The sequence below is a fragment of the Rana temporaria genome, chromosome 4, assembly GCF_905171775.1.
Source record: "Rana temporaria chromosome 4, aRanTem1.1, whole genome shotgun sequence".
Taxonomy (NCBI): domain Eukaryota; kingdom Metazoa; phylum Chordata; class Amphibia; order Anura; family Ranidae; genus Rana; species Rana temporaria.
The window spans coordinates 299,178,933-299,203,100 of NC_053492.1; the positions used below are offsets into that span (position 1 = coordinate 299,178,933).

The 24,168-nt window shown below is 40.4% G+C and overlaps 1 protein-coding gene across 2 annotated transcripts in view; it reads left to right on the forward strand.

The window, feature by feature from the left end:
* Nucleotides 1–23,910, forward strand: part of TNFAIP3 (TNF alpha induced protein 3) — a 37,846-nt gene extending 13,936 nt beyond the window's left edge. For both annotated transcript variants that reach the window (XM_040350514.1, XM_040350516.1), the window contains exons 2-9: nt 8,505–8,806; nt 11,040–11,230; nt 12,265–12,412; nt 15,390–15,560; nt 15,995–16,175; nt 17,400–18,298; nt 20,513–20,721; nt 23,307–23,910. In XM_040350514.1, the coding sequence (XP_040206448.1) occupies nt 8,505–8,806; nt 11,040–11,230; nt 12,265–12,412; nt 15,390–15,560; nt 15,995–16,175; nt 17,400–18,298; nt 20,513–20,721; nt 23,307–23,552 (2,347 nt within the window). In that variant the 3' untranslated portion in view covers nt 23,553–23,910. The remainder of the gene's footprint in view (nt 1–8,504; nt 8,807–11,039; nt 11,231–12,264; nt 12,413–15,389; nt 15,561–15,994; nt 16,176–17,399; nt 18,299–20,512; nt 20,722–23,306) is intronic.
* The last annotated feature ends 258 nt before the right edge of the window (nt 23,911–24,168 follow it).

Genomic DNA, 24,168 nt, shown 5'->3' on the forward strand with positions numbered 1-24,168 from the left:
AATTTATTTTTAGGGTGGACCTCCGCTTTAACAATAATATAATTTGTGCAAACAGCACAGCATATTCTTCAAAACAGGAAGCTGGATAGCAATCCAGCCGGGTCAGTTACTTTTTGTTACTGTAGCCATCAGCAAGTTACTCTGTATTACTCAGCCCAAAAAAACAGCTACTGTCACCATGTCTTCATGTTGCTGAACAAAACATTTTTTGAATTAGCAACAGAAAGTTTTGTTTATATCAGTCTTTTGCTGATTAAAGTGAAACATAGTTGCACAGAACTAGAGACGGAGTGCCATTGCTTGTGTCTACCTAAAGCAGTGATGGGGAACCTCGGCCCTCCAGATGTTTTGGAACTACATTTCCCATGATCCTCTTGGGAGGTTAGTAGTTCGTTACTAAACCCAGGAACCTGCATTCATTATATCTGGTCTTCCACAGTACACAGAATATGGAAATAGTTTTAGTAAATATAAACCGCTAAATACCTTTTCTCATCAGCAGTATATAGCAGTCTTATGATTTCTTATGACTTCTATTAGTGTCCAGCCAAACACTGGTTAAAGCTTTTAAGGGGACTTTTCAATCTCCTCTGACTGTCCTGCATGACCCCCAACCCTCTGCCTGGAGAGTGCTGATTGGCTCTGTGCTGATCACATGCACCCTCCTCCAAAAAAAAAACTCTCTAGCAACACGCACCAAACTGAGCATGTGCAGAGTGCTCCCAAGGTTCTGTTCTAGCAGCATATGAATTGCGGATAGTAAAAGAAGGGGAGAATCAGAGATGACAGAATCAAACAGCCTTTTTACACAATGCGGAAGAATAACCCCTTAGGTTCCACATTCAGTATAAGAAGCATACTTTACAGCATATACAGACTGATTTTACTGTTGTGGGTTTAGTAACACTTTAGGGTCCCTTTCACTCTGGTGTGCTTTTGCCACTCTTTTTTTCCAGGGCGACAAAAGCACATGAAGACTATTCCCCCATTTAATCTTATGTAACGCCTGTGTACTTTCAGTACATGTGCTATGTTAAATTTAGAGGAGGATGAGAGAGTTACTTTGCTCTCATCCATGTTGATTTGTTAAATTGGGTTTCTGCCAGGCTGGGCTGTTCTGCGGTTCCATCCTGTGTTCCAGAGATAACGTTCCATCTTTGGATAACAGGTGGCACCAGAGAGGTCCAGGCGGAGGCGCCTTTCTCCAGCAGCCAATCAGAGGAGTGTTTCCCTCGCGGGGCATGCTGGGGGAGGGTATTTCTTGGGCAGACGCCATTTGGTGAGGTCCTTCGCTCGATCCAGGTGCGGAACCCACCTTTAAGGTATGCGCACAATCACGGGCCCCGGGGAGATGGCCTACCAGGCCGGGGCGCACATGCTATGCGGAGTTCCCGACTCTGGGCCCTCATGGCCCGGAGCAACTAAAGCTGCAAAGGGGCCCCAGTGACTTACTGGGTCCCCACACTTCATGAGGAAGATCCCAAGCCAGTTATGCTGTTCGGTGGGGAGTCGGTCTGAGGTGAGCCCGGAGGCAGGTGATCCAACAGAGCTTAGACGATCCGTTGGGGATCTGGGTGGCCGGACACTGAGAAGTTGTATGCTGCAACTTGTCAGTCGGTGACCCCACACTAAGGCCGGGTACTCACGACCAAACATGTATGGTGAAAGCGGTCCGTCGGACCGTTTTCACCATACATGTCTGCCAGAGGGCTTCTGTACGATGGTTGTACACACCATCGTACAGAAGTCCGCGCGTAAACAATACGCGGGGCGTGTCCGCGGTGTCGCCGCGTCAATGACGCGGTGTCGCCGCGACAATGACGCGGTGTCGCCGCGACAATGACGCGGCGACGTGGGCGGCCCGCCTTTAAAATGCTTCCACGCATGCGTCGAAGTCATTCGACGCATGCGAGGGACGGCGGGCGCCTGGACATGTACGGTAGGTCTGTACTGACGACCGTACATGTCCGAGCGGGCAGAATTCCAGCGGACTGTTTTAAAACAAGTCCAGGAATATTTGTCTGCTGGGAAAAGGCCCGGCGGGCAAATGTTTGCTGGAATTCGGCCCGCTCGCGCCCACACACGACCAAACATGTCTGCTGAAACTGGCCTGCGGGCCAGTTTCAGCAGACATGTTTGCTCGTGAGTATGGGGCCTAAGAAGTCTACCTGAGGGAGATTCGGGCAAATTATATTCACTGGGAGGATTCGCTTTACTATACATGTTCCTGAGTAAAGGGCCTGTGGCAGAGGTCCCACTCCTAATTCTAATTCCATTAGAGCCAAGTCGGTGGCAGAGACTTGTTCCTTCTCAGAAGTTCTAAGTGATACTCTGGCTGCCAGGTCGGTGAGAGAGGCCTGTCCAGGTACACTTTACCCACTCCGGCTGGAGTGGCGACGTGAGTTAAAGTCCCATTGGAGGCAGGACTGCTTCCGTTATCCATAGGCCTGAATCTGCAAGTTCTCCTTTCACCAACCTATTTCTATCTACCTCAAGTTAACTGTTTGCCATGTTGGGCAAGAAATAAAAGCACGGAAAACGACACCCTGCTGTTTGGACATTCCGTTCTTGCATCTCATCATCATCATCATCCCTAGACACATCACAGAGGTAACATAATCATGCCGTCTCATTTCTAACCAGCGGCTCCTGAGGGGGTAGCGCTACACTTATGTATATGTTCACACTGTGGATGTGCTGTGTTTTCAGAAGTTCTACATGCTACATCTTTGGTGCAGTTTTTCAAAAGTGCACCAAAAAGGCACCTTCTATTGTGAGTCAATGGGAACACATCAAAAGCCCTTTAGGGCCCTTTCCCACTCCTCCAGGCCTACTCCACTTTCAGCCTTCAGCCTCATTACTGGAGCCAGTTGATTGGGGGATCAGCTCTGTGATGCAGGGGACTGTGTGATGGGGGATTTGTGACTGAGGGACTCTGATATGATTAGAGGACTCAGTGATAGGGAGACTCTGATCTGATAGTGGAATTGTGATGTGATTGGGGTACTCATAGGAGTACTCTAATGTATAGGGTGGACTCTGATGTGATGGGGACCTGTGGCATGAAAGGGGATTCTGATGTGAAGAGGGGGTTCTGCTTTGATAAGGGGGCTCTGATGTAATGTGGAAGACCTCTGATATGAAGGGGGGCTTCTGATGTGAATAGGGGACTGTGGTGTAAAGGGCTGCCTCTGAAGTTAATTTCATCAAGGTGGCTGTGTGCATTATCCTAGGCTTAGGTTCTCTATTTATAATTAATATTGATGTTTTTTACATTTAAGACTGGGCTACCTGAAGATTTTGCATGCTTTTAAAGGGTGCTGCGACAGAAAAATGGTTGAGAAACGTTGGTAGTTTTCTCAACCATTGCTGTTTTCATGTGCGTACGACCAACATGCAGAATGTGAATCCATGTCCATAGCCAATATGTCCAAAAATACTAGGGTCAGTTTAGACAGAAACCAATAAACCTATCAGTATGTCATTGAAATATGGGAGGAAAACATGCAAACTCCATGCAGTGTCTTGGTCCATAATCCACCCTTAATATTCAGTGCTGCATGACATAAGTGCTAACCACTAAGCCACTGTGTTGACCCAAAGCGCACCAAGCTAGTACAGGCAAAAAACGTACTAACGATTATCGATTTTGTGCCTATTAACTGGCCGAAAAACAAACAAACTGTCTAAATGACCGAATTTCTGTCAATTTTTCGTATAGTGTATGGCCAGCATTAGACCAAACTTAGTTGTGCGGTAAGACGCCATAAGAGCTTTACCAAAGGGGAACGCATAAGTTTGTCACTTTCTTTTAAGTTTGGAGCACTTGTCACAAGGATTTTTATAAACGTCTATCCCATAAGGAAATTTTCAGCGCGTTATTCATTATGAGCTTTCACCATTAATGCATGTTTTGCACGTTGAATGCTATTTGAATATAGAACACATGAGCACTTTATTATAAATATCCGTTATGAGATTTTTTGTGTATGATATCATACCAGGAATATACCAATGTGGGTGGTTGTTTAGTCATCAGAGAGTATTTGTTCAGTGTGACACTTCGCTGCTTAAAATTGGAGCACTTTATTATGTGTGTTGTTATGATATTTGCATATAGGTATTTTTTAGTATTGCACTTTTTACGCCGCACAGGTATTAGTTATTAATCAATCAGCGCAACGTTTTTTGTTTAGTTAAAAAAATACATATGAGATCTTTAAAAAGTGCGTGCAAATCTAGAAACTTTCCCCAGGATATGTCTGGCTTCACACCTTTTGATAAGGTCACGAAAAGTAATTTTTCTTACCAGGGTGTGCTGGAGAGTCCAATGTGTCTTGTTTTATAAAAATAAAATTAGTTTGTTTTACTATTTTGATCTGCGGTGAATATTACACAATAAATTCCATGTGAGCTGTGATAAAGCAAGTTTATCTTACAAATAGATATCAGTATAGTGTCACAAGGGCTGACTTTCAGCTAGACAGTCATGTGATAAGTATGTGAATTACAGAAATGTACTGTTTAATTTTTTCCAAAAGATTTCATAATGACTGATTTGACAACACTCAAATTAACACAGTATTTATCATTTGCAGCACAAAAGAGAAACCGAATTCTATTTTATGAGACAGATTTATTATAAGTATGTCGTTTCAGCCATAAATTCCTCCTCTACTACTAAAGTGTGATACTGCACCAGTGGGGCACTTGCCACTATCTACTCCATACAGATATTAACAACTTGTATGTGTACCATGATAGGTCTAATGCCTAGTACACACGATCAGAAAATCGGATGAAAAATTATGCTTTGTGAAGCAATCTGATCATTAGCACAAAGTTTTTGAGAGCCGATCATGACAGTTGAAAGCGTGAAAATTTAAAAATGTTTTGGTCCCATTTAATAACAGCATGCACATTAGGAACTCATGGGATATCAATAATCAGAGGAGAGTTAGGGCTCTTTCACACGGGCGGCCCATTCAGGTCCGCCTGCCAGTTTTTTTGGCGGACCTGAACGGGCACTCCGTGCTCCTCTATGGAGTGTGCGGGGACCGCGCTGTCATCCGCCGGCTCAGCGGGGATCAACGGAGCGATCCCCGCTGAGCAAGCGGAGGTTCACGGGGCGGATCATTACTGATCTGCCCCATGTGAAAGGGGCCTTAAAAGGACATTCAGGAGTTTGGTAAAAGTTAATGCGGTAGTAAAAAAAAAAAAACGGGCCACTGGGCAGATAAGATCATAAAATGCTAGTATGCATCGCATACTAGCACATTATGAAGGACTTACCTGAAAACAAAGCCCTCCAGCGGTGCACTGTCACCTCTGAAGGTGCTTCCTTCTTCACCCGATCTTCTTTCCGGATTTAAGGGCTTTGGCTATCTGACTGGCCAAGCTGACGACGACGTCACTCCCCCACATGTGCATGGGAATTGATGTTTACAGTACGGCTCTGAAGGAATGGCACAGGTATGCTATTTCTTCAGAGAGCATGCGTCTATAAAGTCACCAGCTGCATATAAAGTAAATATCTCATAAACTGGGCACCTATAGGAGACATTTACAACTATAGCTAAAAAGTCGTACCTGTGAGTTTGCTTTCACTTTAAAGCGGGACACTAGGCTAATAGATTTATACTACATTATATGTGTGTGTGTGTGTATGTATGTATGTATGTATGTATGTATGTGTGTATATGTATGTGTGTATATGTATGTGTGTATATATATATATATATATATATATATATATATATATATATATATATATATATATATATATATATATATATATATATATATATATATATATATATATATATATATATATATATTATATACATACATACATGACAGTCCCCGAGTTACGAACACATCAAGGACTGTAGGTTTGTTCGTAAGTCAAAGTTGTTCGTAAGTCGCAACACTGCATTTGTAAGTGTAACTTACAGTTGGAACACTGCATTCGTAAGTGTAACTTCCACCTGTGCATGGATGTGGGATGTTCCGGGCGCTTGTTATGTTATCTGGGGCTCTTCTGGCCATGCAGTACATGTAGTACTGCAGTGTGTGATGTGTTCGGAGGTGCTTGGAGGTATCTAGGACCAGTGTGGAGCACAAGTAGGAGTCGTTCGTAACTCGGGGACTGCCTGTATAATGTTTGTGTATGTGTGTGTGTGTGTGTGTGTGTGTGTGTGTGTGTGTGTGTGTGTGTGTGTATATATATATATATATATATATATATATATATATATACATACAGCTTTACCTTACCAAAAATCTGAATTTCTGTTCTGCCAGTTGTATTTCATACATACATGTTGCAGAGCTAGTCATGTGACACCAATATTACATATTCAGATTTGTGGGCTTGCTGTCTCCCATACTCGGTCACTGGGCAACAAAAATTCTGATTGGCCTGGAATATTATGTTGACTGAAACTGCCCCAAACTATACACCGCCATTTTAGCTCAGTTTTTGTTTTTTGGGTGCCAACATTATGGATGGAATGTGAGTGCAGTTGACCAAGAAGACACCATGTTTTGTATTCAAACTCTGGGCTGTGAGTACCACAGATTTGTGGATATTGTGAAAGAATAATTTAACTCCCTCTCCCTAATTTCCCCTCACCGCTCTTACCTGTATAGCCGAGTTGTTCCCCAAAATCGTATTCACTCACTTGGTGATCCAACATTGTGTCCCCTAATGCCGCGTACACATGACCGGAATCAGACTGACTTTTTCTATTGGATTTTCCGATCGTGTGTAGTCCCATCTGTGTTTTTTTCTTCAGAAATTCTGAGGAATTCCATCGGAGTTTAGATATAGAACATGTTCTATTTTTCTCCGATGTGATTTGGCCTGGCAAAAGCCTGATCGTGTGTACACGGCATAAGAATACGCCTCTTTGCTACAGCACACCCATTCCCGCATCACCATCTTCTTCTGATGTCACCAAGGGGGGGGGTCTGTTAGCTGTCTCTTTTAGGTTATGCATTGGCCCCATGGGGATTGTGCACCTATGCACCATTTAATTAAGGGGACAACTGTCTCTTTGGGGTTGTTTGTTGGTCCCGTGATGATGCAACATCAGGGAGGTGGCTGTCTCTTCCTGGTTTTGCACTGGCCCTGTACTGAGCCATACGCACCATTTCATCAGGGAGAAGGCTGTCTTTTACAGGCTGTGCATTGGCCCCATGGTGAGGCATATTCGCTGCATCATCAGAAGGAAGACTGCAAAATCCATGAATAGGCAGCCAGCCCCCCTGACCTTCGGGAGCTCCCGTAACGTGGGTGCAGTACATGTCAATTATGGCCTATGCCAGAAATATGAAAGTATGGGAAGGGGTCCCCAAAAATAATCTATTCTGTTAGAGGAGGAGAGCAGGAAAAAAATATAATGAAGTTACTAAGGAGGGTAAAGTCCAGCTCTAAGAAAAATGACAAAAATAATTGTGTTTATAGCATCAGATTTATGGGTTATTATAAAAAGGGAGACCTTTTCTGGTTACTATAGATAACACAAACAGCTTCACATTTCCAGGGGCCTGCAGCATTAAAGGGGTTGTAAAGGTAAAAAAAAAATCCCTAAATAGCTTCCTTTACCTTAGTGCAGTCCTCCTTCACTTACCTCATCCTTCCATTTTGCTTTTAAATGTCCTTATTTCTTCTGAGAAATCCTCACTTCCTGTTCTTCTGTCTGTAACTCACCACAGTAATGCAAGGCTTTCTCCCTGGTGTGGAGAAAGACTCTTGAGGGGGGAGGGGGTGAGCAGGAGGGTCAGGACACTCTCTACTTTGCAGATATAGAAAGGAGCTGTGTGTTAGTGGGCGTCCTGACACTCCTGCTCGTCCCCTCCCCCCTCAAGAGTCTTTCTCCACACCAGGGAGAAAGCCTTGCATTACTGTGTGGAGTTACAGACAGAAGAATAGGAAGTGAGGATTTCTCAGAAGAAATAAGGACATTTAATAGCAAAATCGAAGGATGAGGTAAGTGAAGGAGGACTGCACTAAGGTAAGGGAAGCTATTTAGGGGGGAAAAAAAATCCTTTACAACCTGACAAGTGGAGCATTTGCCAAAACCTTTTACTTTTCATTTAATTTTATTTAAATTAAACAAGATTTCTGATAGATTGTCTTTTGCATTGTTGGAAGATTAATGCATCACCCTTTATTGTTAATAAAATATCTTCACGCCATTTTACTACTTTAAAGTCAACCAGGCATAAGAAATTGCCTGGTGTACTGGTAAATGTATATGTAATATGTAGAGTACCTTCACTATAGACGTCGTCTTATCTACAATACGTAAATTACATCAGAGCTGTATGACTAAGTCTCTTTTTTTTATTTGTGAAATCTCGGAAACTTGCCTTAGCAGTTTTGTAATTGCAGGGAAATTTTGAACTGTGTACATGTAAAATGCCAAGTTTACAGCCTTCAGGTGTGTGTGTTCAGTGTACATATGACAGCTAACTGGCTTCCTTGCACTTTTCCACAGAAACATGGCAAACACACAGGTCCTTCCACAAGACTTGCACATGAGCAACATGCTTAAGGCTGTAAAAATCAGAGAAAGGACCAAGCAGGACATGGTGAAGCCCAGCAACGGAATCATAAATCATTTTAGAACGATGCACCGATTCACTATCGAACTGTTTATGATTTGTCACTTTTGCACCAAGTTTCGGGAGATTCTTCAAAAGAGTCTGTTTGACAGATCCATGCAAGTTGCGCTGGAAAGTCACAAAAGGATAAATGCATGTAAAGAAGTGAAGAAGCTTGTCCCTTTGAAAATAAATGGTAAGTAATGTGTGTGTGTGTTAAAAAAAAATTGCCAGACTGAAGTCATGCAATTCGATTGTAATGTGTAAGGACTTTATTTTTATGTGTGTGTATGTGTGTGTATATATATATATATATATATATATATATATATATATATATATATATATATATATATATATATATATATATATATATATATATATATATATATATATATATATATATATATATATAAAAACATTAAATAATTGTATATCTATATATTTTGTGTGTGTGTGTGAGATAACTAAGTGTGATTTCTATGTGTTACTGTACTTGCAGGCTTATTTATGAAAGAAATAGCACTCCAAGTAGATTGTTACATATTAACAACTGCTAAAGTAAAAACAGATTGGACTATATTATATCAATAATCTTTGCACTTTACTGACATACGTTCATAAAAAATGTAAGCTCTTTTGTTTTTTTTCAAAAAAATGTCACATTCACAGCATACCTTCCAGAAAGCTTATCTTCTCTGAATAATAAACCCGTGTGACTTAAAATATCAGAATGACATGAAATGAGGAAGAACATGGGTCATATAAAAATTGAAACTTACGAGAGAGAAGAAAAAAAAATTCCCACTTCAATTGTGTGCACAGATTTCACTGGTGTGATGAATATGCATTCCAGCCGGGCTTGTCCCGCCCTCCTGGAAAGTCCTGTCTGCTGTTATGTTGAAAGGAGAGAAAAAAAAAAAAACAATAGACTTCAGCCAATTGCCAGTCATCTAGCTGAACTCTGGGAAATTCCGACTGACAGGGAATTTTATGCAGATCATTCTTTGATTGGCACAGGCAAAACAAATCTGATCTTTGTTCCACATTTGACAATAGAAGGGAAATTTACCTGTCAGCTTTACAGACTGCTCTTTTGTGCTTATCCTCTGCCTAGGTACTTAGTTAGCAGCTGCAGCGTTACTGAACATACAACAGTCTGGCCACACGTTTTTTAACAATTTTTCCGTTCAGTTAAAGCTTTTTAGTTATGATAGCTTGGTTATTTTGTTGTAATGCTGCCATACAAGTAGCTCCATTTTATTGATCTGACTTGGATCAAATAGAACTAGACATTTTCTAGTTATCTAATGAACATACAGTTGGATACAATTGGAATTTCCAATTTAATCTCAGGAAAAACTCTACCACACTTTGCAATCATCAGGTTAAAAAAAAATTGCCAGACTGAAGTCATGCAATTCGATTGTAATGTGTAAGGACTTTATTTTTATCTATTTCCAAGTTATATATGGTTATATACAAAAAAAAAGTAGGAGTTTTTCTTAAGCGCTCTTGTTGCCTCCAACCTTCCAAAACCAGTAGGTTTCTACCAAACTGGCAGGGGTAGAGGCACCATTTGTGCATGCTGTGCAACTAAACAAGGGCACTTTGGGATTTGGGGACCAATTTACATGGGATGTGGGTCAGGTATGTGATGGGACCTATTACTGCTATCACCTGGACACTCCACTTCAAGGCCTGGTCAGAGACAAGCTTCATGATGACCTATCCCCTTTAATTGATTTGAGAGAGGGGGGGGAGCAGCTGAAAATGTTCTTTCACAAGGGCCCTTTGCTGTGGTTGTCACCAAGTGGCCACACTGTGTGTTTGTAGTTTCAGCATTAATTAAGTCCTTGTTCAGGCACTTATTGTTATGGTTTGACAACCATCTTCCAGTGGTTCCCTTGATTTGTCACCGTGTCACCTGCACCCCTAATGGAGCCCACACACATTGCACAGGCATAGACCAGTGTCGTTACTTTTAGGAAGCAGGTTTGGGGCAATGCTGGAGGAAGAGCATGTAGACAGGAAGTGGTTGAAACAGGCTTGCTTTAGATGAACTTTAACAAGTATATTCCATCAAAAATATCACAAGTTTACAGAGGAACACAGAGCTGGGAGTTTTGATTTTCTAAGTAGGGGGAATTAATTCTAATTCAGGCATGTTTGGGACTTAAAGGGACACCTATTCTCACTGTCAGACTATGGTATGACCAGTCTACTTAAACATTAGCTCATAATTTCCCCTCTTAATATCAGAAAAAAAACTGTTTTAGGTATTCCTACCTACTTAGGTAGGTACTCATATTATTACATAAATACAATCTAATTAACATTGTGGAGATATTTATGTTTTTTTTTTTTTTAAATATGTTGGTTTTCCTGTCAACAGTCTTCTGTATAAATCTTGTGTCATTTTTATGTAGGTGATGGAAACTGCTTAATGCATGCAACATCTATGTACATGTGGGGTGTGCAGGACACAGATTTACTGCTGAGAAAGACCCTACAAGAAGTTCTAAGGACATCAGATACTCGAAACTTTAAGTTTCGCTGGCAGCTTGAATCTGTTAAATCCACAGAGTTTATACAAACAGGGCTTCGATATGATACGCGGGTAAGAAATGTAAGATGAATTGCTTAGCAATGTAGGATCAATGCTTCTGAAACTTTGTTAGTGCTGTTTAGTGTAATATATAAAGTTCAATGGGACACATGGAAATTGTTCTCTATAAGATATAAACTTGGCCATAAATATTTATTTTTTTCTGTTCAGCCATGAATAAAAACAAACCAAATTCTCCATCCACACAATCAAGGCGGATGGAGGAATCCACAAACGCCCCCCCCCCCCCCATCGTTGGGATATTGTAATCTGACAGCAGGATTTAGACTACACTGATAAGTAGATGCAGGCACTGATCAAGAAAACTATCCCAACTTGATCATTTGCCAAATGTCGATCTAAATATCAACGTCTGTCGAACAAGGACGGCCTTACACTGTTTGAAATAGGCCTTCCCCTGCTGAACCAGCTGAATTTTGATCCACCTTAGCAAATGTGTTTGCATTGCTGATTTTTACAAAGATTGTAAAATAACAATGTCACATCTACTAAAGCAAGAACAAAAGCAAATTCTAGAGATACTTTATTTGAAATGATAAGCTTACGGGCATTATCAAGATTTTCCATTCTTTGGTTTCCTTTTATTGGACAAAAACTATGCAGCTAGGTTTAAAATTCTTGGCAAATATAATATATACAGTATATTGTAATGTAAGAAGAGGGATATCCTCCCACCCCACATAGCAAGTTCATACAGACCCATATACCGATGCTACACCTATTGGAGAGGGTACAATAGGATAAATATTGTAAATATTGCCTTAAAGACGGATAAATTCTCAGAGCTTCCTATGTTCCTTATCATTCAAAAACAGTTGCAGGAGATATAACCCTCTAAAGCAGAAACAAAACACCCATTGAAACCACCGTATGAGGCTACAGGTATATCATGCCTTTGATAAAGCTTTGGAAAATCGTATTTTTAAAGATAATCATGGCACTCAAATTGCAATGTGAAACATTGTTTGTGATGAAAATGACAGGTATACAATTTGTTTTGAAAATTACTTTTATTTCATTTATAGAATTGGGATGATGAATGGGACCATATTGTTAGGATGGCATCAACAGAACCCTCAATGGGCCAAAATGGACTCCAGTATAACTGCCTTGAAGAAATTCATATATTCGTGCTAGTTAACATCCTTCGGAGACCAATTATTGTCCTTTCAGGTGAATATATAGAATATAGGAAATGTTGTCTTGCTTCCTGTTGTGAATTTTAATTGTCTTTTAGTTTTAAATGCCTTTGTTTATTTTTACCAAAATGTATTTAGCACAGAGGCAAATATACAGTACTAAAAATATTTACCTGGACACTGATTAGAGGGGTAGGGAATGTTGGATTTGAACAACTTGACATGCTTTAAATTAAAGAAGAACAAAATCCACAATTTGGCTGTTTCTCAAAAGAAAACTCAAGTTATAAATGTACAAAAATGGTATTAAACCTTTTAGGGCCCTTTCACACAGGGACGGATCCGCTTCCTCGGTCCGCCAGCTTAGCGGGAAAACTCTCGGCTGATCTCTGCTGAGCCGGCGAATCACAAGTCCCTCTCTGTTTACTGAGCGGGGAGGGGCTTGTCCAGCACCGCTGTCTCCTATGGAGAGATTGGACGAAAATTGACAGCATGTCAGTTTTCATCAGATCTCACCCGATCGGATCTGCCATGGACAGATGGCGACGTAACGCCATCTGTCCAATTTTAGCGGATCGGATCGGATGTCAGCAGACATGTCACTGCTGACATCCGACGCTCCATAGAGATGTATGGAGCGGTCGTTCAGGTCCGCCAACAAAACTGACAGGCAGACCTGAACAGTCCGACCGTGTGAAAGGGACCTTAATCAAACCTACCAATGTTTTTTCCTTCACTGTTTGTATTTATAGTCTCCCTACTAGTGCATGCACAGTTTATGTTACAGCTGATCTTTCAGGACCTCAATTGGTGTCGAAGCTGGTCATGTGTACAGCACCATGGCAACCGCAAAACTAAATCGAGGCTACGATAGCACTGCCCTAATTGACAGATAAGAAAATAGTAGTGTTTAGTTTACTTTAAGGCAAGGCTAGTTATTGACAAAGAAAAATGCATGTGTCAAGCAAGTAGTTGAAAGTCCTAGATAAAGTAGCTGTCAACACTGTTTTGTTGTTTTTTTTCTTACATTATATGAATTTCTGAATGGTCTGAATACTAATAGCTACACCAACTCTATTTAACAATCAGACTGTGCTTTATTAGAAATTCATAAAACGTTTTAGTTAGATGTCCAGGCAGCATAGATACATATGGATTAGACGTGGTTCTTAGAAGAACATAGAAAACATGAATGTCTAATAACCCATGGTATCTAAAAAAAAATATATGTATATATTGTTTGGGATCAAGAACAGCTGATTGCTCCTCTATGCTCAGTTTATCATGGATGAGCCATATGCCCTCGTATCATAGGCACCTTAGTCATACAAGGCATCATCAGTGCACAGGAGACAGCTTGTGGTGATGGAAGTAAAAATGCAGGAGGAGGAAGAGTGATATGCATCACCTATCTCAATGTCCAAGCAGGGCCAATAGACTAATTAGGATTGCCTGGGAAATGGAGAGATCTTGGCTAATCATTAGAGCTATCGATTACCTATTGCCCCAACCCTGAAGGAGGTATACCTGAAGAAGTGGTGCGAAGAAGACTGTACTCTCTGCTGTACAACTGGAGCTGCTCAAGATGGTCAGAAGATAAAGATTTTCCCTGTAGAAGTGAGATGCAAGGTTTTTTTTTTTTTGCTACTTCTACAATCAACCTTCCTAAGAAGATGGGAGTGAGTCATTTTCTGCAACAAGCAAATAAGTCCTTATCAAATGCAGCAGAAAAAGCAGCAATTCAATTTGGACTTAAAGGACAGACAACAACTGGACTGCAAGATTAGACAGGAGGGTATTGAACCAAGAGGGGTGTACCTGGCATGTCAGATATCGCAGTTGATCTTTCTGGAGAGCTCATCAATAAAATGTCAATGAAGAAGGATGCCCACTTAATGACCCAGATGAAGTACCTAACCCCCTACATTTTTACCACATAAATCCCAAGATCAAGAGTTACCATATGAATTGAAATGTCAAGTCTTCTTAGCTCTAATCTGATTGACTATTTACAATAGAACAGGTTTAGATTCATGTGATGTTCATGATAATTTGGCAAACATATTTATGAATAATAAACATTTAGGGATAAATTTAATATTTCTGCCACGTATGCAAGGAGGTGCTAAACAGAAGCATTGAGAGAGACCGATTTACTTCTAAAAGTTCAGGTTCGTCCATAATGTCCTCCTTTTGCTGCTCTAAGCCAACACTACCACAGAAAAAAATGTTCCCCTGACTGCTTCTTAGTTGTGCATCTGTTTAGCACAGGGGGTCTCCAAACTGCGGCCCGAGGGCCAGATGTGGCCCTTTGCTTGCTTCTATATGGCCCTTGGGGTGCTATTGCTTCCACTGATACTATTCCTCACACTGACACCAACAATGGGGCACTCTTTCTTCCACTGATACCAATGATGGGATACTATTCCTCCTACTAATAGGGGCACCACTCCGCCTATTGACCACCAATCCTGAGGCCATATTTATTGTCACTAATGCCAAAAAAAATTGCCCCTGCTGGCCACAAACCGGCCCTCCTAAAGTCTGAAGGACAATAAACTGGCCCTTTGCTTGAAAAGTTTGGAGACCCCTGGTTTAGCATGAACCTGTGTAAGTCTGTCTCAGGCCTCGTACACACGACCGAGGAACTCGACGGGCGAAACACATCGTTTTGCTCGTCGAGTTCCTTGTGAAGCGTCGAAACTCGACAAGCCAATTTTCTCCATTGCCGTCAAGGAAATAGAGAACATGTTCTCTTTTTGGCTCGTCGAGTTTCTCGACAGTTCTCTCGACGAAAATGTACACACGACCGGTTTCATCGGCAAAAAAATATCTCCCAGCAAGTTTCTTGCTGGTTTTTGCCGAGAAACTCGGTCGTGTGTACGAGGCCTAAGTTGTCTATCTAGGATTTCCTGCACAGGGGTTGTAAATGCTCAAAAAAACTGTTGCATATTGTGTCACTAATTTGCTTGATAAATAACCACCAATGCATTTACTTTTTGTCTCCACAGACAATGTAATTCGCAGCTTGGAGTCTGGCTCTAGCTTCTCCCCTCTTAATGTTAGTGGGATTTACCTACCTCTTCATTGGCCTGCACAGGAATGCTATAAATACCCTATAGTTCTTGGCTACGAAAGCCAGCACTTTGCACCTCTTGTCACTATGACGGACACTGGTCCAGGTATGTGTATCTGATTTGCACCCTGATATTTAACTCTGAAAACTAGGTTCTTTAAGATCTTGTCTCCATTCTGGGTCCTTTATGGTATAGTCTTCAATAGATTTTGTGAAAAGCATGTACATTTATGATCCAGCTGTTCAGTATTGAACATCCAGAATGTGCAGAAGACAGAATGACTACATATACCTGTACATGCAGTTACAGTCACAGTTTGACTAGGTTTTTCATTATGTTCATTCAGAATTTGCATGCATGTATAGTTTGGGAAGAGAGGTGGTTTGTTACCACTGCACATGTCTATTACAGGAGATTAGGCAAACAACCCAAGCAGACTAAATCAGCATCTGTTGTAACTTTTTAGCTTCACTGCCTATATATAGAGAGAAAATTACCACATACATTGCATTTATAAAGAATTACATTTTTTTAAGCAGAGATTCGAGCTGCCCCACTTGTGTTCAACGAGAGTGGGAGATATGAAGATATGAAAATTCACTTCTTAACTGATCATGAAGAAAAAACCAGAGACAAGCTTCTGAAAGAGTATTTACATGTACTGCAGGTACCTGTTCAGTCCTGGGAGCATGGCACTACCCATCTAATAAATACTGCCAGGTGAGTTCACCTTCTAATAGAATTCTCCTTATTTTAGTTTCTTTAGCAAGATGCATCCAAGATTCTGCTTGGCCCTCCCCCTCCCTCCCTGCAGTCCTCTGGGATACATCACAGGTCCCAGAAGACTGCGGGACAATTCAAAAAGTGCGGCTCACGCAGTGGGCAGTTTGCTGTGTAGCGGAAAGCCGCACAGCCTGCTGCCCACAGTTGGGATACTGGCACTGGGAACATGGAATCTAAGGAAAAACTAGCCCGAGTGCTGGATCCTTTATTTATTTATTTTTTTGTCCATTTATTAAAAGTCAGCTGCTATAGTATTTGTGGCTGCTGACTTTTTTTTTTTTTTTTTTTTTTACAGCCTGAACCTCCTCTTTAAAGTGGAGTTCCACCCTCCAAAAAAAAATGTTGACAACAAATCCCCCAAAAAATGTAAAAAAAAAAAATGTTTTTGCTTACCAGAAATAGCGATTGCTATGCGGAAGTCCGTAATCTGCCTCTTCATCGTCCGTGGCAGGTTTTCTTCCTCCGTCCTACTCGCGGTGTCTTCTGGTGAATGGGGCACGCTGCCTTCTGGAAACTGTGTGTATCCCAGAGAACAGCCGGCCCATTCACAAAGCGCAGTAGGAAACGGGCAGTGAAGCCGCACGGCTTCACTGCTTGTTTCCCTTACTGAGCATGGCGGCGCTGGGAGCTGCCGGGATCGTGGGATTGGTCTTGGGGGGGGGGGGGCTGACATTGTGGGTGAGTAGGACAGGTAAGTGTCCTTATTAAAAGTCAGCAGCTACAGTGTTTGTAGCTGCTGACTTTTAAAAAAAAAATCGCGGGTGGAATCCCTCTTTAAGCACAGCAAAGAAGAAAAGCGTTTTGTAATGTCACCTCCAGTTTAGGGAATTTGTAAAACAAGACACAAAACCAATTCCAGACCTTCACTTTAATGATTTTGTTCTGTAGATTTGTGTTGATCATAACAATCTACACATCTCCTAACCCCATTTCATTTTTCACAACAACACTGCTGTAACAATGTAATAATAATATTACAAAAAACTGATATACAGTATTTGGTGGCTGTTATCTTGGCATTTTCTTGCGTTTGTAAAAACAGTACAGCCCTTTTCAATTAAAGCTTTCTGACTAGCTAGTCAGTCATTGCATGCAATAAAATAAACTTTTATTACTAAGTTAACAGATTAAAATAAATGCTAACTTAAATTCTTTTTACAGGCTGGATGAGAATAATTTACCAAAAGAAATCAACTTGGTAGAAGATTATTTTCAGCTAGTGCAACATGAATACAAGAGGTGGCAAGAGTTTTCAGAGCAAACAAGCAGGGGCAATTGCAGTAAACGTAGATATGAACTTTGCCTACCTCAGCTGTCTCTTGTGGAAGTAAAATGTGAAACAGTAAACTGCCCTTTCTACATGTCTGTGAACACCCAACCTTACTGCCATGAGTGCTTTGAAAGGAAACAAAAGTCAAGTGACAGGACTAAAGCCCAAGTACACAAGGGTGAAACCACCCCCAACAGAACTGAATATTTGGAGCCATCTTGTCAGATAACAGAGGAGACCGTGTCTGGCTCTGGCACTGCTCTGGCTACAGCACCAAGTCTTTTTATCTTTAGTGAAACAAATGCAATGAAATGTAAAACACCTGACTGTCCCTTTACTTTGAATGTGGAACTCAATGGATTGTGTGAGCGCTGCCATAATAGCAGGCAAATTCCGTCTGGTAGCAAGGCAGACAGGACAAGGGACTTGGATATAATTAGGTGCAATATTTGTTTCCAGGATACCACAAGGACTTTTAATGGTATTTGCAGCTCTTGCTTTAAAAGGACAACAGAACAAACACACAGGTCGAGTTTCCCATCTGTAGTTCATCAGAGGTCTTTCTCTGACCCTATAAATCAGTCTGGAAGCCTAGTGAACCTGACAGGTTTGGAGATAACCAGCAGTAAGAGCCAGGAACCAGCCATTGGGTCTCAGTCTGGTGCTGTGTATAATGCAGAAGAAAGAGCATCTAACCAAAAGTGCAAGAAGTCTGGCTGCCAGTTTTTCGGGACACTACAAAATGAAGGATTTTGCACACTATGTTTTTTTGAATTTCAGGAGAATAGTGGTAGGTAATTACTAGACTTTTTATTGTGTACTCTATAATATTAACTGTACTCATATATTGCTGCTTTCTGCTATAAAATTTGTTATAACTTGATCAGAGGCCAAATACTGGTCCATTGAACTTGTGGCCAGTCTATGAGAATTCAAGTATTTACATATTCTTAAACAGAACATGAACTTTAAAACAAGTCTTGCTGACCTCTGTATCTACAGGCACTGTGGGACAATTCTTCCTCAAAATACACAGCAGAAGCACTGAATAAGCACCTTCAAGTCATTCTCTCAGGCAATTTAGCCCGTTCTCCCAAAACACCTGCTTTGTAATCAAATTATAGATAAGTAGATGAGAAGGCTCTTAAAATAATCGCTGGGAGGGGGAAACAAGGAGAGCTGTGTTTAGCTTTGAAAATAACTTTAGTGCTTCTGATTTGACTTTTGAGTCTGAATTGGGTTATTTACGAAAGGCAAATCCACTTTGTACTACAAGTGCAAAGTGCACTTGAAATTGCACTGAAAGTGCACTTGGAAGTGCGGTCGCTGTAAATCTGAGGGGTAGAGCTGAAATCAGGGGAAGCTCTGCTGATTTTATTATCCAATCATGTGCAGGCTAAAATGCTGTTTTTTATTTTCCTTGCATCCCCCCCCCCCAGATCTATAGCGACTGCACTTCCAAGTGCACTTTCAGTGCAATTTCAAGTGCACTTTGCACTTGTAGTGCAAAGTGGATTTGCATCTAGTACCCCCTGTGTGTGTGTGTGTGTGTGTGTGTGTGTGTGTGTGTGTATATATATATATATATATATATATATATATATATATATATATATATATATATATATATATATATATATATATATATATATATATACATACATACATACATACATACATACATACATACATACATACATACATACATACATACATACATACATACATACATACATACATACATATATATACACACACACACACACACACACAGTGGAACCTCGGATTACAAGCATAATCCGTTTCAGGAGAATGCTCGTAATCCAAAGTACTTGCATAGCAAAGCAAGTTTCCCCATTGAAGTCAATGGAAACGAAAATAATTTGTTCCGCATTGACTTCAATGGCATGCAATACCGCATGCGGCCAGAGGTAGGGGGTGCCAGAGAGCCTCGTAAACAGCCGGTCATCTGACCTCGAAAAGGCTCGCAAACTGAGTATTTCTGTGTCCTTCCAAGCATTTCTGAACATATTGCGAAATGCTCGTTAACTGTGTTACTCGCAATCGAGGTTCCACTATATACACACAAATATGTGTGTGTGTATATATATATATATATATATATATATATATATATATATATATATATATATATATATATATATATATATATATATATATATATATATATATATATATATATATATATATATAATATTTTGTGTGTGTGTACATACATATACACAATTGTCCTTTGAAAAATTATAGTGGTAATTAAAGTGGTTCCAAATGTAGAATGTTTTTAGGTAAAAAACCTTCTGGGTGCAGCTCAGCCCAATCCAATATATAGAGAACCTGCCCAGGACCTTTTGCAGAAGTAAAAGGTCATCCCACTGTTTAAACCCAGCAGTAATCTGGGGACCTTAGTTGTTCACTAAGCTCACAGACTTTTTCCTGATTCTCCATCACAGCTTCCAGTGTCAAATCTCCATCCCCTGTCCCATCAATGGACACTAAATCAAAATGAATTATCGCCTCTGTTCAATAAGAAGGGAAGCAACCCTGGAAGCAGTAATGCCAAATCAATAAGTAATTAATAAATCAATAAGTAATTAATGCCACTAATTACAGTATTAATATGTATAATGCAATGGATTTTGGTTAAATTCAGGGTTAAGAATAAACAATCTCTGTACCAACTCTTGTCCCTCCTGCACTTTTTTAAAGAAAGGGCTATAATTAAATAAAATATCATTTTAAGAGATCTGACACATTTACTGTAATATAACAGGTAATGGTGAATATTTCAATTTTACAAGCAGCTGTAGTTTTTAAGCATATTTTACCTGTTTTTAGAGTGTCAGTCATGCTAAGATATTTTAGAAATAATGATTAAAAGTTATACATTTTGAACCGATTTGTGTACGTTTTCTCGACAGTATAATTCTAACAACGTATGTAATTATGTCAAGATGTAATTACAATTCTGCTTATTATTTTCCAGGTGGTGCCTCTAGAAGAGGTCACAAATCATCGCAAAGCAATATCAGTGTAGCTGCATTTAAAGACATGAGTCGCTGCCTAGGGCAAGATTGCAGCACGTTAGGGAGTACAATGTTTGAAGGATTCTGTCAAAAGTGTTTCATTGAAGCCCAGAATCAGAGATATCATGAAGCTACAAATCCAGAGCAGCAACTGCAGAGACCAACAGTGGTGAGTAAAACTTTCCTCAAAGCGTTTGGAAGACTGAAATCTATCTAGGGTTAGACCTCGTACACACGACCGTTTTTCCTCGACAGAATCCATCAAGAAACTTGGTGGTAGAGTTTTTTTGCCGAGGAAACCGGTTGTGTGTATGTATTTCATCGAGGAAACTGTCGAGGAACTCGACGAGAAAAAAAGAGAACAAGTTCTCTTTTTCCTCGATGGGAGTCTCAATTTCCTCGTCGTGTTCCTCGCCGGGCTGGTTTTCGATGAGAAACACGTTTGTGTGTATGCTAAGAAACCCACGCATTCTCAGAATAAAGTATGAGACGGGAGCGCACCTTCGGTAAAAGTAGCGTTCGTAATGGAGATAGCACATTTGTCACGCTGTAACAGTCTGAAAAGTGCAAATCGTCTCTTACCAAACTTTTACTTAACACACAGTAACATGAGATTAGCAAAAGCAGCCCCAAGGGTTGTGCCAGTGGAATCAAACTTCCCCTGCCGTTGTATGTGTTGTACGTCACCGCGTTTGAGAACGAGGAGATTTGGTCTTGACCGTGTGTACGCAAAGCAAGCTTGTCAAGTTTCTCGACAAGCCTAACAAGGAACTCGTCGAGGAAAAAGATGTTTCATTTACGACGAGTTCTTCGGTCGTGTGTACAAGGCCTTAGACCTTATTTAACCAAAGATAAGACTGTATTTAGAAATCATGCAGCCATTTATTCTTGTATTGGCTATGCCTCTGCTAATCCCAAGTAAGACCACTCTGCTATTGTTGGTATAAAATGACTGCTTCCCTGGTCAACCTCCTGCTCATTGGAGAAAAAACTGTATTGCTGCCCCAGGAAGATTAATTATATACCAACTCAAAAACTGTGCTTGGAAAATAATAGTTATTCGCAGTGAACAAAATATTGATAATCTAAACAATGATGCAAAGCAGTGGCTATGCTGCGAGATATTGTCCACAGAACAGAACCTAATATATCAAAAAAGAGCCACGCTATAAAGCAGTGATAATCAAAATATACAAATCAAAAAAGTAAGATTTGGTATTATAATGACAACATGAGTATCATATAATCTATTGTATAACACATTGTGAACAACAGAATCAAAGTGCAAATACACCAATAAAGTGTGCAAAAACATTTTTTCTATAAAAAGTGAAAATGTTTTTGAAATGTATAAAGTTCGTGAAAATTTTAAGTAATCCTTTTCAGAAGTGTTTAGATAAAGGTAGTGAACATCCAATCACCATTCAGGTCTCCCACCACCTTGGTAAAGATGCCATCTTTACCACCACCTTGGTAAAGATGCAGGCCTACCAAATTCATTGGATCCTCTAATCAAAGAGAGGTCAGATGACCATATGGCCAAACACCCTGGCTTCTCAATGGCATCCAAATAAGGCCGCAATAAACATGGAAGGAGAAGCTCCACATAGTGTAAAACCCTTCTAAAAGTTTTATTAAAAATAAAAGTTTGCACTAATATTCAAAAGTGTCAAAAATCACATAGTAAAATCGCTAGTAGCAAAGCAGCTTGCCGCACTTTCTGGAACACGCAATGACATCAGCTCATCGCTCTGCCACTCCACCACGTGATGTTGTCTGGGGACCCCTGGCCAGGGTGTTTGGCCATATGCTCATCTCACCTCTCTTTGATTAGAGGGTCCATTAAATTTGGTAAGCCTGAATCTTTACCAAGGTGGCAGTGTCACAATTTGGGCAACATAAATGGTGATCAGATGTTCCCTACTTTCATCTGAACACTTTGGAAGAGGATTACTTGAAATTGTCTCAAACTTTGGGAATTTCAAAAAGTTTTTGGGCGTATTTGCACTTGGATTCTGTTGTACACAAGTGTTAAACAATAGATTATATGATATTCGGGAAGAATAATTGCTTGATCAGAAACTACGTGTGCTACCTATCTGACTGTGAAGTGTATATAAATCACTGTCATGTAGTAGCAAGCCTCATTCTGATGCCAAGCACTATCCTTTCAGCATCATATTTTTAGTTTCTGCTAGAGATATGTGGATATCAGTGCAGTGAGGTGCTCGAATAGGCAGGGCCGATCCTCGCTATAGGCTCACTATGCAAGCCGCTTAGGGCCCCGCAAAGCTGCGGAGGGCCCCCCAAATTACTAGAGGCCCCACCTGGTGAGAAGTCATTTTCGGCCCCTCACCCCACTTCTCAACTCGCTGGCTGCATGGGAGAAGAGGTAAGGAGTCAGCACCCCTGCTTCTCACTTTAATGTAAGATGTCATTTTCAACAGCAGAAAACCCCCTCCCCCCGCTTCTCAACTTTAATCTTTAATGTGACATGTCACCAGCACCCCCATGTGACATGTCATTTTGCTTAGGGCCCCAGGGAGGTCAGAATCGGCACTGCGAATAGGAATCTGTATAGAGAAGAAAGTCTTTTTGAGGATGAGCAAGTGGTTAGAGGGGAAATTCATTGGACCAATTGTTCCATTAATTCTTGAAGGTTACTAAAGAGGCTTGATTCTTAGTACATTTTCAGTGTTTGAGATGTTTACTGAAAATCACATTGTTAAAATTAAAATGTATTTATTTTTTCAGAGATCTGGACAAAATCACTCTGGTTCCCATATGAAGAAATGTGCTAGGGATGTCTGCAGGAATCCAGTAACTGGGAGAAATGACGAGCTTTGTGCTCAGTGCAAATACAGAGGCAGCCATGGCAAGTCATCTGGAGAAGACACTCCTAAGCTACGGTGTAGGGCACCAGGATGTGATCACTATGGAAATAACAAGTGCAACGGTTACTGCAATGAATGCTACCAATTCAAACAGATATACGGATAACACTTGGAAATGGCACAAACCACTAAAACACTCCTTATAAACTTACTAAATCTTGAAAGAACTTGCTTCTAATCACTTTACCATAATATTTATCAATACTGTATTTTTATTTTTATTTATATGTATAGCCATATAAATCCCTTTAATCCCATGTGTGTGAAATTTGTTTCTGTGTGTAATGTTTGATATGTATATGTATGAATAAGATTTATTTTTATATATTTTCAAACTATTTGGGTTGTTTTGTGTGGATTTTCTGTTATGTTTGGTTGTAATTATATCTTGATAAAATGCTCTTTATAATTTTGTACTGTTGTGACATTACCAGCCCTAATTTAGTAAAATCTTGCAAACCAGAGTCGGAATATTACGCTTTACAAGTAATGTTTTACAGCAAAACCTATATACTGCCAATCTGCAACAATCTAGGGATCTTTTGAAAATACACTGTGGGCTAGATTCACATAGAATTGCCCAGGCGCAGCGTATCAGAGATACGCTACGCCGCCATATCTTACCTGGCTCTAAGTCGAATTCAGGAAGATTTCACGCCGTAAGTTACGGCAGCGTAGTGTATCTCTTGGCGCGTAATTCAAATCGGCGGGTAGGGGGCGTG